This window comes from Mus pahari, chromosome 19 (assembly GCF_900095145.1).
Source record: "Mus pahari chromosome 19, PAHARI_EIJ_v1.1, whole genome shotgun sequence".
NCBI classification, from domain to species: domain Eukaryota; kingdom Metazoa; phylum Chordata; class Mammalia; order Rodentia; family Muridae; genus Mus; species Mus pahari.
In genome coordinates this window covers 62,801,075-62,815,812 of record NC_034608.1, presented here as the reverse complement: position 1 = coordinate 62,815,812, position 14,738 = coordinate 62,801,075, and the positions used below count along the sequence as shown (strand labels likewise).

At 43.7% G+C, this 14,738-nt stretch overlaps 1 protein-coding gene across 2 annotated transcripts in view; it reads right to left on the bottom strand.

The window, feature by feature from the left end:
* Positions 1–1,495: 1,495 nt before the first annotated feature.
* The window catches only part of Casp3 (caspase 3), a 23,773-nt gene continuing 10,530 nt past the window's right edge, over positions 1,496–14,738 (bottom strand). For both annotated transcript variants that reach the window (XM_021219272.1, XM_029532266.1), the window contains exons 2-7: positions 11,508–11,575; positions 8,988–9,112; positions 7,235–7,363; positions 5,896–6,071; positions 5,095–5,215; positions 1,496–3,232 (exon numbers count right to left, since the gene is read on the bottom strand). In XM_021219272.1, coding sequence (XP_021074931.1) covers positions 3,003–3,232; positions 5,095–5,215; positions 5,896–6,071; positions 7,235–7,363; positions 8,988–9,112; positions 11,508–11,560 — 834 coding nt within the window. In that variant the 5' untranslated portion in view covers positions 11,561–11,575 and the 3' untranslated portion in view covers positions 1,496–3,002. The remainder of the gene's footprint in view (positions 3,233–5,094; positions 5,216–5,895; positions 6,072–7,234; positions 7,364–8,987; positions 9,113–11,507; positions 11,576–14,738) is intronic.

Genomic DNA, 14,738 nt, shown 5'->3' with positions numbered 1-14,738 from the left:
TTTTTTTTTCCCCTCAAGACAGGGTTTCTCTGTAGAGCCCTGGCTGTCCTGGAACTCACCTTGTAGACCAGGCTGGCCTCGAACTCAGAAATCCACCTGCCTCTGCCTCCCGAGTGCTGGGATTAAAGGCGTGCGCCACCATGCCCGGCTCGCAACACATTTTAAAAAGCCAGAGCACATGCTTGGCATGGTGATGCACGCCTATATCTCCGGCATTTGGGCGATACTGACCAGTCTGGTAGGTGATATCATAGTTTATATTCCTCTTATTATGATGAGAGATTATATGAACCTAAGGGATCTATGCTCTTTCTTTGTTTTCACTTGCTCTATTCACATACATGGCCCAGTTGATGGTTTATATCTTGTGGATGTGTAGGCTGGGGGATAATGGGTATCATTCCTCAATAGCTGGGCACACTGGCCATTCACTTGCCATGGAGACTAGGTTGGCTGACCAGTGAGCCTCAGGAACTCGCTTATCTCCATCACTGCTGGAATTATAAGCGAGCATAACACTTGGCTTTTTTTTTTTTTTTCTCTTTAACATGGCTTCTGGGGATCAAGTTCAAGTTCAGGTTCTTGTGCTGGCAAGGAAATCGCTTTACCCAGCTAACTACTCCCAGAAGCTCCAGTCATTTTCTTTGTACTCTCAGACCTCTTTATATAGATCGTATGGAAATTAAAATGGGCTAGCCTTTTCTCCACACATTAAAGAGCTAGTCTTTAAAGGTTTAATTTTATGTATATGGGTATTTAGCCCGTGTGTATGCCTCTGCACTGTGTGCATAAAATTCTCGAGGAGGCAAAAAAAAAAAAAAAAAAAAAAGAGGCAGTTGGACCCCCTGGAGCTAGTTGCAGAAAATCGTGAGCTGCCATGTGGGTGCTTGGGTTTAAATCCAGATCTTCTTTAGAACAGCCGATGCTCTGAACGCTCAGTCATCTCTCCACCACCCTACCCCCAGGTTAGAAAGCAGCAAGAAAAGCATGTGACAGACTCCTCTTTGGGTATGGGAGCTCCTAGATCTACGTTTGACCTGTGGTTATTATGTAAACACTGGAAGAGATGAGTCCCACCCCTTCCTATATTCTTTGGGTATATTCTTCCTATTTCTTTGGGTTTAAATCATATCCTATCCATCTCATCAGAGGTTTTTTTTCCACTTGCCAACACCTTAAAATATTAGATCAAGGCCCTGCTGCGTCCTCTGACTCTCTCAAATGAAACTCTGGGTTAAAATTATTTTAACTTAGCCTGGCGAGGTGGCGCACGCCTTTAATCCCAGCACTCGGGAGGCAGAGGCAGGCAGATTTCTGAGTTCGAGGCCAGCCTGGTCTACAAGGTGAGTTCCAGGACAGCCAGGGCTATACAGAGAAACCCTGTCTCGAAAAACAAAAACAAACAAACAAAAAATTTAACTTTCACTTAGTTATTACAACATCAAAAGTATTGACAACAACAACAACAACAAAAACCCCCTCAAATACACTGATCATTTTAAATCTGAATTTATGTTTTGAAATAAAAATGCAAGGTAACCAACTTTTATAAAATTGTCAGATGGGAACACACTTTAAAATACCATCACGTGCTGCATTCACTTAGAAAGAGTTAACAATAAAGCCAGTCTAAACAAGAATCTATCTGTGAGTTCCTTCCTTTCTCTGCAACAAGGAAGCTTGGGGGAAATGCTGGGAGAGCCAGCAGTAACTCAGCACCTCCACAGTAAGGAAGCCTGGAGCAGTATCCCTGAGGATGGGCTGCAGCTGGCAGCTTCTCCACTGTGGGCTACAGGGCTATCGCTGGATGCTTTCCAAGTCCTGTGTGCCCTGATCCTTTCGCTTCTTATGATGATACAAATATCACCATTATTTTCCTTTCTTTGTAAACTTCAACAGAAAAGTCAGCATGCTACAGATTCTGTACATGGAGTCCAGTGAACTTTCTTGAGTCTCTCAGCCCTCTGGGAAAACCTTTTTTGCAGAAGTTTTTGATCTCGTTCACTTTCTCACATGATAACTTGGACATCATCCACACAAACCAATACTCACAAGGGGGGATGGGGGTGGGGTGCCAGCTGGCGGGCCTTTTCTGAAGATGTGCCCATGGCTCTGCCAAGTCTCTGCTCTGGCTCAAACCACATTCTCTTCAACTACAGTAGATTTCATCTCTCCTTTCCTTAAGCTCTGCTTGACAACTGGTATTATAGCATGTTCCTGTAGCGTTCCTTTACTTCATTCTAATAATCAACAGTCTGAGGCTGTTACATAACTGCTCTTGAGATATTTTGCTGGTCTGTAAAACTAAGCTGATTTGTATAAGAATAAGTATGAAACAAATGCTGATGGATTTTAGCACCTTGCCTTCAACAAGTCAAGTTTTTCTCTCACATAAATACTCAAAGTTATTTTTGTTCCAATAATAAAACATGATTTAAAAAAAAACAAAACAAATACATGCTCTGGACAACTGTCACAAAACCAGTAGCTATAATGCATGCTATGGTGGTCCAACTCTTCACTTCCATAAATCAGGTCCAAAACAAGGGTTCCAGTCTTTGACTCTTTGCTCATGGATTCAAGTTCTAAGACATATCATTTGACATTATTGTTTCTACACTTAACGAAAACTAGAAGAACATTCTTAACATGAGTAGGGAGTATAAAATCATCGCTGGAAGTTGTACTGCTTCAAAATTACTTCAAAATTCACAGTATCCCCAAATCTTGCTATTTATAAAAGGGTAACTTTGTAATTTCTTCTAGGATGATAGTACCATCATTGACATTTACTTGTTCCTAATTAAGTTTCATTTCAACTACCTGATGTGGAAGTTGAGGTAGCTGCACTGTGGCTGTATTGCTAGGCAGTGGTAGCTTACAAAGGCCAGGTGGAACATCAGATTTGATTTAAATGAGAGTCTCCCTGACAGTTTTCTCATTTGGCATAACAAAACAAAAACAGGGCCCCACCCCACCCCACCCCACCTCCAATCATTTCTTTAGTGATAAAAGTACAGTTCTTTTGTGAGCATAGACACAATACACGGGATCTGTTTCTTTGCATGAAAGGCGGAGTCCAGGGAGAAGGATTCGAATTCTGTTGCCACCTTCCGGTTAACACGAGTGAGAATGTGCATAAATTCTAGCTTGTGCGCGTACAGCTTCAGCATGGCGCAAAGGGACTGGATGAACCACGACCCGTCCTTTGAATTTCTCCAGGAATAGTAACCTAGAAGACAAAATACGAAGGACTGTATCTTCTCGTATGCCACAGCATCACTCTGGAGGAGTCTACACATTTTCATGTAACCAGAATGATCCAGATAGACACAAGCTTCCTCAGTCTTAGAAGCCATACAACGGAAAAGGAATTCACACCCCTGGTCTCAGGACCTCACTGCTCCCTGCAGGAAAAGAAAAGGCAGGTCGGGACTGACTGCTGTTGATTTCCTGAGCTCTACTTTCTGGTCTCTTTCCCACAGGTCAGGGTGAAGAGGAAGACATGACAACACCAGGGTTTGCAAAGCTAGGCAAATGGGATCGTGCAGGTGACACGGTTTCAATCTGAACTCATCTGTGATGACAACTGGCTCAGGCAGGAAATAAATTGCTTACATCTGCACACTTTAAGAAGGTTTCTTTACTTATTCATTTTATGTTTATGATTTCTCTGCCTGCATGTAGGTAAGTGGAGCACGCAAGTGTCCGGTGCCCATGCCTATCAGAAGAGGGAGTCAGAACCATTGGAATCAGAGTTACCCGTGGTTGTGAGCTACCATGCGGATGTGGGCGCCCGAAGCCATGTCCTCTGCATGAGTGACAAGTGCCCTTAACCACTAAGCTGTTTACTTAGAGAGGTCCACTTTAAAAAATGACATTAGTTTGCCTATGGGGCATCTGGATGAAAATAGCAAATAGTATTCAACCCCCCCCCCAAAAAAAAAAATAAAAATAGGGCTTTTGTATTTATTTTCAGATTAACTATAGGATTCATTGTGTTTAGCTTAGAAGTACACTGTTTAGACAGATACCTAGTGGATGAAATTAACAAGATGAGTATATTTTATTTGTTTAATAGATAGATTGATCAATCTATCTACCGTGTGTATGTAGCTCTATCTATCTATCTATCTATCTATCTATCTATCTATCTATCTATCTATCTATCTACTTATTGTGTGTATGTAGCTGTGCATGTGCCACACAGCACACATGGAACTCAAAAGACAACTGTGAGAGCCAGGTTTTCTCAGACTAGGATATGCACATATCCACAGTCATGTCCACACCCACAAACTGAATGCCTATGTGTGTGCACACCCATGAGTGTGTGTGTCTGTGTGTGTGCGCGCGTGTGTTAGTTTGTATGACAATGACCCCCATAGGCTCACACGTTTGAATACTTGGTCCCGAGATGGTGGAACTTTTTGGGAAGGATTGGGAAGCGTGGCCTTGATGAAAGTGGCGTGTCAGATGGACTTTGAGGACTTAAAAGCCAGCATCATTTCCAGTTAGTTCTCTCTACCTTGTGCTGTACTTGGAGATGGAGATATAAGCAAACGTATACCTGTCTACTGCCATAGCTACCCCCACCCCCACCCCCATTTCCTGCCACCATGGTTCATGGACTCTCAGCCTCTATAATCACAGGCTCCAAATTAAACATTTTCTTTCGTAAGTTGCCTTGGTCACGGTGCACAGCAATAGGAAAGTAACTAAGATGGAGGGTTAGTTATTTTAGGGCTGTAAGGGTTCCTTACATCTTTTTTTTTTTTTTTTTTTAAAGATTTATTTATTATATGTAAGTACACTGCAGCTGTCTTCAGACACTCTAGAAGAGGGAGTTAGATCTTGTTAAGGAGGTTGTGAGCCACCATGTGGTTGCCGGGATTTGAACTCTGCACCTTTGGAAGAGCAGTAGGGTGCTCTTACCCACTGAGCCATCTCACCAGCCCCGGGGACCTTACATCTTAAGGTACCCTTACATAAACATCTTACTAGCCTTTAGAGCAGTCTTCACTGCAGCTTTATAATGTGTCATAATATAACTCATCTAAAATCCACACGAAACATCCGTTGACGTTTTCTCACCGGGTGCTGTAGAGTAAGCATACAGGAAGTCGGCCTCCACCGGTATCTTCTGGCAAGCCATATCCTCGTCAGTTCCACTGTCTGTCTCAATGCCGCAGTCCAGCTCCGTACCCCGACAGGCCTGGGTGTCGGGACATACAGACACTTCTTAGAAAAATACACGCAGACACACACAATTTACATCTGAAAACTGTAAGTGTGGTCTGAGAACCAGGGAGTTTTTCTGATAGAAGAGTAACACTGTACTGGTTGGCTTTGTGTGTCAACCTGACACAAGCTGGAATTATCACAGAGAAAGGAACCTCCCTTGAGGAAATGCCTCCATGAGATCCAGCTGTAAGGCACTTTCGCAATTAGTGATCAAGCGGGAGGGCCTATTGTGGGTGGTGCCATCCCTGGGCTGGTAGTGCCGGGTTCTGGTTCTATAAGAAAGCAAGCTGAGCAAGCCAGGAGAAGCAAGCCAGTAAGCAGCATGCCTCCATGGCCTCTGCATCAGCTCCTGCGTCCATATTCCTTCCCTGTGTGAGTTCCTGTCCTGACATCCTATGGTGATGAACAGCAATGTGGAAGTGTAAGCTGAATAAACCCTTTCCTCCCCAACTTGCTTCTTGGTCATGGTATTTGTGCAGGAATAGAAGCCATGACTAAGACAAACACTGTGATGTACTCTAGAGTCCCTAAAGGAATGTTTAAACAAATAAAAATATAGCAGTTCTGTAGCTCCAGAAGCAACAGTAAATACTGATATTTAAATAAGTTAGTCTCTCTAACTGAGCACCGAGCTGCTGGGCAATGCCCTACCTGAATGATGAAGAGTTTCGGCTTCCCAGTCAGACTCCGGCAGTAGTCGCCTCTGAAGAAACTCGTTAACTTTTTCAGGTCAACAGGCCCATTTGTTCCATAAATTACCCCTTCATCACCATGACTTAGAATCACACAAACAAAGCTGCTCCGTTTGCTATGGTCTTCCTTAGACACTGGAAAGACATTCAGAAATAATATAAAACAGAGCAGAGACAGGAAGGCAAAGGGGTAGCCCGACTCGGTATACAGTAAAGAACCCAGGCTCGTCTGATTTGTATCTAGCTTTCTCATTGGACGATTTGTATCTAGCTTTCTCATTGAACGATTTGTATCTAGCTTTCTCATTGGACAATTTGTATCTAGCTTTCTCATTGGACGATTTGTATCTAGCTTTCTCATTGGACGAAGACGGCTTTGACTTCATGGTCTTAGCTTTCTGAGTTCTGGGGTTACTGTTACACCGTGACCACAAGATGAAGAAGCTGAGAATAGAGTTTCAAAAGCGCCCAGGTCTAACACAGGCAGAGCACATTTGGAACCATTTTTAGGGAATGACGTGATTAACTTTTCTTTTCTTTCTTTTTTACTTTTTACTAAAAAATATAAGCAGCTGGGGGTGGTAGCGCATGCCTTTAGTCCCACCACACAGGGAGCAGAGGCAGGCAGATCTTCGTAAGCTGGAGGCTAGCCGGTCTAAATAGTGAGATTGTATCTCAAAAACAAAACAAAAACAAACAGAAAACCAATCAGAATAATGTACAGTGTAATTCTATAATTTTCATACTTGACTACCTCTATCACTATAGCTAGACCATGAAGTAAAATTACCCAATGAAGGCATTCTTAGAGAATTACGGATAAGCAAATTTAAGCATATTCACACATACATGTCCCCTTATTCCACCCAACTTTATGCCCCCTCCCCTTTATGAATAAAAAATAACACACGGCCCAATTTGTGCTGGCCATATACAGTCAAGAGTGGGCCCATCCACTGGAGCACAGTCAACCAATCCGGGACCACACCCTTAAATAAAGTGGGCCCTCCCTCCTCCATCAGCCATCAGTTGTCACTAGCTCCCCGGGCTCCCTTCTGTGTAAGGATGCGGACTGCTGGGAGTTCCTGCTAGCAGCTTTTGCTCTTACACACCCTCTGCCCATCTTCTGCAATGGTGCCTGAGCCATGTGTTTATGTGTGGGCTGGAGTCTAGGCGTCCCATTCTGACTAAGCACTGCAGACACTCAATCTCTGTTCTTTGACCAGCTGCGAGTTGCCACCCACCGCCCACAGACGCTTCCGAAGGACCTGTTTTGAATTGAATTGGTTCTATCTTACCACTATCCATTAATTCCAAAATGTCCTCACGAGTAAGATCATTTTTATTCCTGACTTCGTATTTCAGGCCCATGAATGTTTCTCTGAGGTTGGCTGCGTCCACATCCGTACCAGTGCGAGATGACATTCCTTGGGACAGAGAGAGCTCTTAGTTGCATTTTACAAAAATAGTTATTCTTTGAGAATAAATGAACTAGGCAGCCATTCACACAACCAATAAACTCTTCCTTTTAAATGCTGGCCATCTTATTTTCATCATGGTGATAGTCTATACTCTGCTAGCATACAAGACACCTCATTGTATTAGCTGCTGCAAGCTGCCACGATAGTGATATCCTCCACGGCAGCTTGAACAGTGAAAATAAGAGGGGACTTCAGAGGCCTGGCAATAGAAATTTGTTTGATAAACTGTGATTCATTTATATGATGAAGTACTATGTTGCCTTCTTCATTCATCCATTCATTCATTCGTTTACTCACTCATAGGCAAAGTTTCACACTGTAGCTCAACCTTTTCTAACCTTCCTTTAGAAGATAGAAAAAAGGATGTGACCTGTTAGGTTGATGTAGCTTACTCTGAGACACTATTTGTTCAGTGCTGAATCAGTGGTAAGACATATAGCACGGCTTGTACATTGTACACGGAAAACCATCCACAACTATCATCAGATTAGTATTGTTATCAGGTTATGTGGGGGATATCCAGTCTTTCCATCCATCACAAGATGCTTCCTGGCTTCATTTGTACACATGAGGGATGCTGAGCACAACGAGCTTAGAATCCTGCTCTTAGTATACTGTGTGCTGTGCACGAGAGACACCTGATGTTAAAAGAAGGAAGGAAAGCCAAGTGGTGGTGGCAGAGACCTTTAATCCCAGCACTCAGGAGGCTGAGGCAAACAGATCTCTGAGTTCAAGGCCAGCCTGGTCTACATACAGAGTGAGTTCCAGGGCATCCAGGACTACATAAGAGAAAACCTGTCTTGGAAAAACACAATTCCAAAACAAAACATCAAAACGACAACAACAAAACCTATCCAGTCCACTTTCTGCTGCCTATTATTCCTGGATGTGCAGCCTTCCACTGGAGTGTGGTAGATCTACAATACAAGTCCTGAGTACTTGGAGATTTAGCTTAAACACCATTGCTTTCACGGAGCACTCATTCTCGGGGTCGGGGTGAAGGCCTTCATTAAACAGTAGTTGCAAACACAAAGGCACACTTTGCCTGAACCAGACACATAGCTCCACAAATGGGAAACATGGCTTGGGGTGGTGGGGGCAGCTCAGTGACCTGAGATAAGAGTCCCTAATTGGTATTCTAGGCTCAGGAACGACCTCAGGGCCCACTTGCCTGAGGCTGTGTGTTAAAGGCCTGAGGTCACTAGAGAGACTTTCTAAGCTGCCCCAGGGCAGATGACCTCAGGTGCCAGTCATCCATCTTCATCCCTGCCAACTTGTTGCTTATGAAACGTTTTCTTCTCCCATCACTTGGCCTCAAGGCACTGGCTCTGCTGGGCATCAGCAGAATCCAACCTTCTGCAGTCATGGGAGAGGCAGAGATATCCAACATAGAAGAAGAGTTCATACTGAATATGGGACCTGTGAGGTTCCAGGGTTTCTCTACTTTGCCATTTTTCTGTATCAGTTTGCTGACTCATAATCACTCACCACTGATATTGCTTTTCATATTACAGGCAATGTAAATGGGATCGATATTTGAAATATCTAAAACATTACATTAGATACATACCAGTGCTCTTTTGGAAGTTCTTATTATTAATTATGATGCACAAGCCCATTTCAGGATAATCCATTTTGTAACTACTGTCCAGATAGATCCCAGAGTCCACTGACTTGCTTCCATGTATGGTCTTTCTGCATGGAAACCAAGTGACAGTTACAAAGATAGAAATGAGGATTTTTATTAATACAACTTTTACGACTCATCAGAACAGTTGACATTTGTTTAAGGCTATCAACATACCAACCTCATGTTACATCCTTCCTTCATTCAAATTCCACAGCATGTGGGTTTGATCCCAATCACCAAGGAGGAATAAAAAAGCATAGATAAGCTCACAACACCCCAATTAACTGATGAGGAAATAACCTACCAAGGGCTAAGTAAAGTGTTGAAGGGCATTCAGATCCTATGATGGAGTCAAGGTGGAAGGGTTTCCTGTCAAGTCCAATAAAATTTTACCAACTACATCTTTTTAAAATATTAACATTGTGTGAAATAATCTCTCCTTTGAGATAAAATTATAATAGTTTTTTTTTTTTTTTTTTGGTTTTGTTTTTCGAGGTAGAGTTTTGCTATAGGTAGCCTAGGCTGGCCCTTGGCAGTCCACTTATCTAAGACCCTGCCACTAAATCAGTCCTTAAACTTTATAAGCTGAACCAATGAATAACGTATTAATACACAGTTGAATTACCATAAATGGTTGGAAATACTTGGGTAAAAGTCACTTAAATATAAAAATGTTAGTTAGGTAGATCAGAGCTCAGTAATCATTTTCTTAAAAGCCCACATAGGCTGCCCAGAGGCCACCCTCTAGTAGAGCCTCAATTTGGCTGGGTGAAACTAGCCCAAGGCAATAGAGGTGTGGCTGTGTTCCAACAACAGTGACAGAGGCCGAGCACAAACCTAACCCAGGATCTAGGAGGACTCTAGGAACAGCCAGACATGAGCACTGTGAAGGACGCATGCTCGGCCGTGAGACTGTCTTACACTTTACACAACTCTAAAGATAATGGAAGAGAAAGTACAAGCAGGTGAAGGGTCAAGGCAGACAAAAAGAGAGCCATTATATTCAGTTGTAGGCAGAGGCCCCGCATTTTACAGAGAGAATTAGGTCACACGGGCTGAACATTCTTAATCCAGAAATCTACAATTGGAAATGCTCCAAAATTGGCCAAGTTTTTGAAAGTCAGCGTAAGGCCACACGTGGAAAATTCCACACCAAGCCCCACGTAATGGTTCACTTTCAAAGTGCAGGCACACTAAAAATATCATATAAAATGAGCTTTGGCATGCATGTATAAAATTTATATGAAACAGCAATGAATTCATAGTATTTAGAATTTATAGGCCGGGGAGACAACTCAGATGGTAACAGCATTTTCTAAGCAGTTCAAACAGCCCCGGGTTCAATCCCTGGAAATTATATAAAAAGCTCTAAGTCAGAGAGGTTCTCAACCTGTAGGTTGTGATTCCCTTGGGAAGTCAAATGACCCTTTCATAAGGGTCACATATCAGCAGACAACCTGTAATCAGATATTTACACTACAACTCATAACACCAGCAAAGTTACAGTTATGTAGTAGCAGTGAAAGTAATTTTACGGTTGGGGTGGGGCTCCCCATTACCTGAGGAACTGTGTCAAAGGGTTGCAGCATTAGGAAGGTTGAGAACCACTGCCCTATGTGGTGGCTCATATCTCTGTATTCACAGCACTCCTGCTACAAGATGGGAGGTGGAGACAGGAGAATAGGCCAGAGCTCGACTAAGAGCCTAGGGCACTCTGCAGCAGAAACAAGGAAAAGTTGGCCTCTAACCTCCACACGTGCACTGCAATACATTCACACCTGTACACACACACACACACACACACACACACACACACACACACACACACACACACACGGATGCCAGCTCTAATGCATCTTTGTTGTATATATGTGAGTATGTTCCAACCTGAGAGTCCAAAGTCTAAAATATCCTAGGTTCTAGTCATTTTGGAAGAGGGATAAGAACTTGTAATTGAACTGTAATTCTCATGGCCTAAAGCCGATTCTTCACCATCTTCTCCTGCCTCCTTTACGAGCCAGCATTAGACCAAGACAGGATATCTGTTCACAAAGAACAGGATCCCAAGCCAGGAAGATAAGGGCAGTTAACAACCTAACAAACCTCCTTGCCCTCAAGATGAGAATCAGAGATGTGAGCTTACTGTAAGCTGCACAGCTGTTGGGGCAAGAGGTAGCCCGGTCTCTCTGGTTTGAAGGCCCTTATTCCTTCTGCTTCCCTACTCCTCAGAGTGTTTGAGCTGTATTGAGCAAACCCATCTTTGACTACACAGAATTATATTTATACCAATTTCACCAGGCACAGTAACTCGTGCCTGTTTTTCTAGCATCTAGAAAACAGAAATTAGGGGACTACTACAAGTTTGAAGCCAGCCTGGACTGCAGAGCTCCGGGTTAGCCTGGGGTAGGTGGAGAACATGCCTCAATCGACAACAATAAATACAAGTAAATAAATACTCACACTTCAAAATTATTAATGGATTTTGAATCCACTGATGTTTGGTTGTTCTCCATGGTCACTTTTCTTAGCTAGAAGAGAGAGAAAAAAGAGAAGTTACTCATAACAAATCTTTATAGAGACACTGCTGTGTATTTGCAATGCCATGCTGATTTCTCCTGAAGTTCTTGTTTTATATCGAACGCTATTGGTCTCCTAAGTCAGATGTATGGAGAATGGTCCTTTGCAAAGGTGCCACCCCATCCCCTTTCTTGTTCTTCCTTTAACCCTGAATTACATCAAGAAAACAGAGTGTGCAGCGCAATCAGTCTCCTGTCTGTCTGTTTCATTTGTGTGTCCCTGGCAATCAAAACAGTTAATGCCTTCTTTCCCTGGTCACCCAAGAACTCGAGTTATGATGTACTGGATCTTGGCTCCCAGCTCAAGACAACTAAAACAAACCGTCAACAAACTAGCCTCAACAGTCAATACCACAACGGTGAGAGCCCGAAGGACTTCCAGATCTCCAGATTCTCCTACTCGGAAACTTGACTTCTGATCCTACGTGACTCTGCCCTAAGACACAGGCACCTCTCCTCATCTGCTACATTAAGGAAGCCGGCTCCTAACTTGTCTTCTAGAGTTCTCCAAAAAGAAAGACACTTGGGGGTGGTAGTGTATCTCCCCAAATAAAGAAGACAAGCAGAAATAAGACCTAAGACAAGGACCAAAAATCTCCAGTGAATCTCCAGACTCTAGAATCCCTGGCTCTGTCAAATATTTCCATCAAAATGCAACTTTTAACCTCAGCCCTATGCTGAGGTCGAAAATACTACAGCCCCACTAGCTGAGGCCCCAAAGCTAAGTTCCTACCATCTTTCCCCTCGTTTGGTGTGCTGTTGGGAACAGAGAAAGAATCCAGGGAGAGGAAGTGATGACACTCGAGCCCGACCACAGAAGAGGACAGTGGCTTCACAGGCCTTCAAGAGCCCGTCAGTGGTTTGCATCCCCATGAAGGCTCTTTGCTTTCTAGAAAACCACAGGATGTGGGCACTACTGGGATGCCCCATGTTTTTAAGTCAGCAAGCAAATATTTAGAGAGCACAGACTTTGGACCCAATTCCTACCTTTGGGAAACTTGAAGTCTAAAAAGAAAAAAGAACTGGGCTGATGTGGTGTGCCAAGACTCGAGGCCTGAAGGAACGCTCACCATTCCCAACCTTTTCAGAAGGCCAATTTAAATGAGGGAAGAAGGTCACTGGCTTTATAAAAAACGCCACAGTTACAGTGGGGACAGTTAGGAAAAATAAGCTTTCAGACACTGTTGGAGCCACGAGGGAAACAAAAAAGGAGGAAAGAAACTGGGAGCGTGGGCTATTTTAGTTAGGAGGTCAGGGAGTCTCTCTGAGGTGACATTTATAGAGAACCGAATGACTTAGAACACCCCCCACCCCAACTCCTCCATGGGTAGTGGTGGAAGTATCAGCTAGAGCAAAGACCTGGAAACAATTTGTTCTATTCTCAGTACAGTAAGACCAGTTTGGCTAGTGCTGCGCCAGGGAGGTTCTCAGGAAAGGCAAGATCACCGGGCCAGTGAGAAGCCTTCCAGAATAGTCCAGGGAGCAGATGATGGAAGCCTGAACTGAAGCTGAACAGTAGAAGGTCTGGGCACCCTGCCGTCTGCAGGGCGATTAGAGGAAGTAAGCCAGTAGAAACCGGGGAGAGCAAAGTGACCGGGTGTGTGCCAAGACACACAGGAGCCTTTCCTAACCTTGTCAGGGGGCCAATTTAAATGAGGGAAGAAGGCCACTGGCTTTATAAAAAAATAGTCTCAGCTACAGTGGGGAGTGTTGGCTATAGAAGGGACTGTTAGGAAAAACTATCCAGGCCAAATGACTAGATACTATTTTAGTGGCATGTTGGTTATTACCCAGAGGACTCCCAAGGATTTGATATCTCCAGGACATATCATTTTGTATAACTCACCACTGGCTCGGCTAGTGTTCAACTTTGTAGGAAATCAAGTAGCTACCTGTAGCTACATAAACGATTCTTGTCTATAGGCAAAAGTCTTAAAATGATACAATTTGTTTTCACTTGATAGCAAGATTGGTCCTTCTGTAGTACAATGATTGCCTTCCAGGAAGATGATGGAGGCCTGGACTGTATGTAGCTGGGCAGTTGACCGTCTGGGCACCCTGCTGTTGACAAGTTTACAAGAGGAAGTGAAGCCAGCAGAAGACCAAGAGCAAAGTTCACTGGTATCTCACAACTACCAGTGAACTGCTCTGCACATGCTCAGCTTGGTTTGCTTGGTCTTCCAGTTCTCCTCTGAACAGTGCCATTCACCAACTAGCAGTTGAGTAAGTCTTGACACCGCTTTATTTTCTATCCGAGCTGTCAAGTTTTTAATTTTTTTTGAAAATTGTACTTTTAAAGGAACCAACGGTTGTCCTGGGCCAAGGAAAAATCACACTATAAACAACTCTTCCTTCAGTAGGAAAACACTCTTTCCTGCTGCTCGCCTGTGAATGGGAAGAGAGAGATGGACCAGGAGTTGATTGGGAGTGAGGGGCTGAGGATGACTTTGGGTCCTTCTTGTTAAGCCACATTACCGTAGGTGAGAAAGGCACAGGGGAAATGGGAAATGAATAATGCAGGAGCCGAAGAAGCCTAGGTTCTCTGAAGTGATGCAAAGAGATGTCCAGCATACATAGGGAATTTACCTCAGGTAAGAAGAGGGCCAATGTCCTCAGTAAAGGAAAGAAAAGCAAAATATTTTATGGATTTGTTAGGTGGTCCTGGGGATTTAATCCCAGGCTTCAGGCATAAGTAAGTGCCCCACCACCTAGTCACAGCTCCAGTACAAAGTAGACAGAGGTAGCAGAGAGGCTGGGGAAGGTGATATGAGGAGGAGGACTTGGTGCTTCTCACAGGACGGCACCCATTTCCTTTATAATTAGAAGCTACACTCCGAGACAAGAAACTCTAAATGTCTCCTTCAGCTTCCTGTGGACATACCTCTAAATTCTACCAGGTAACACCGAAACAGAATCAGATACACAGCTGGCAACAGTTGGCAAGCCTAGATGAGAGGCAGTTTCATACTACTAAGATAGAAATAAACTGTTAAGACCTCCTGAGAATCTCCTGGGAGAATCCCCTCATCTGCTCATAAAAACCATGAGCGGGGCAGTGGTGGCGCACGCCTTTAATCCCAGCACTCGGGAGGCAGAGGCAGGCGGATTTCTGAGT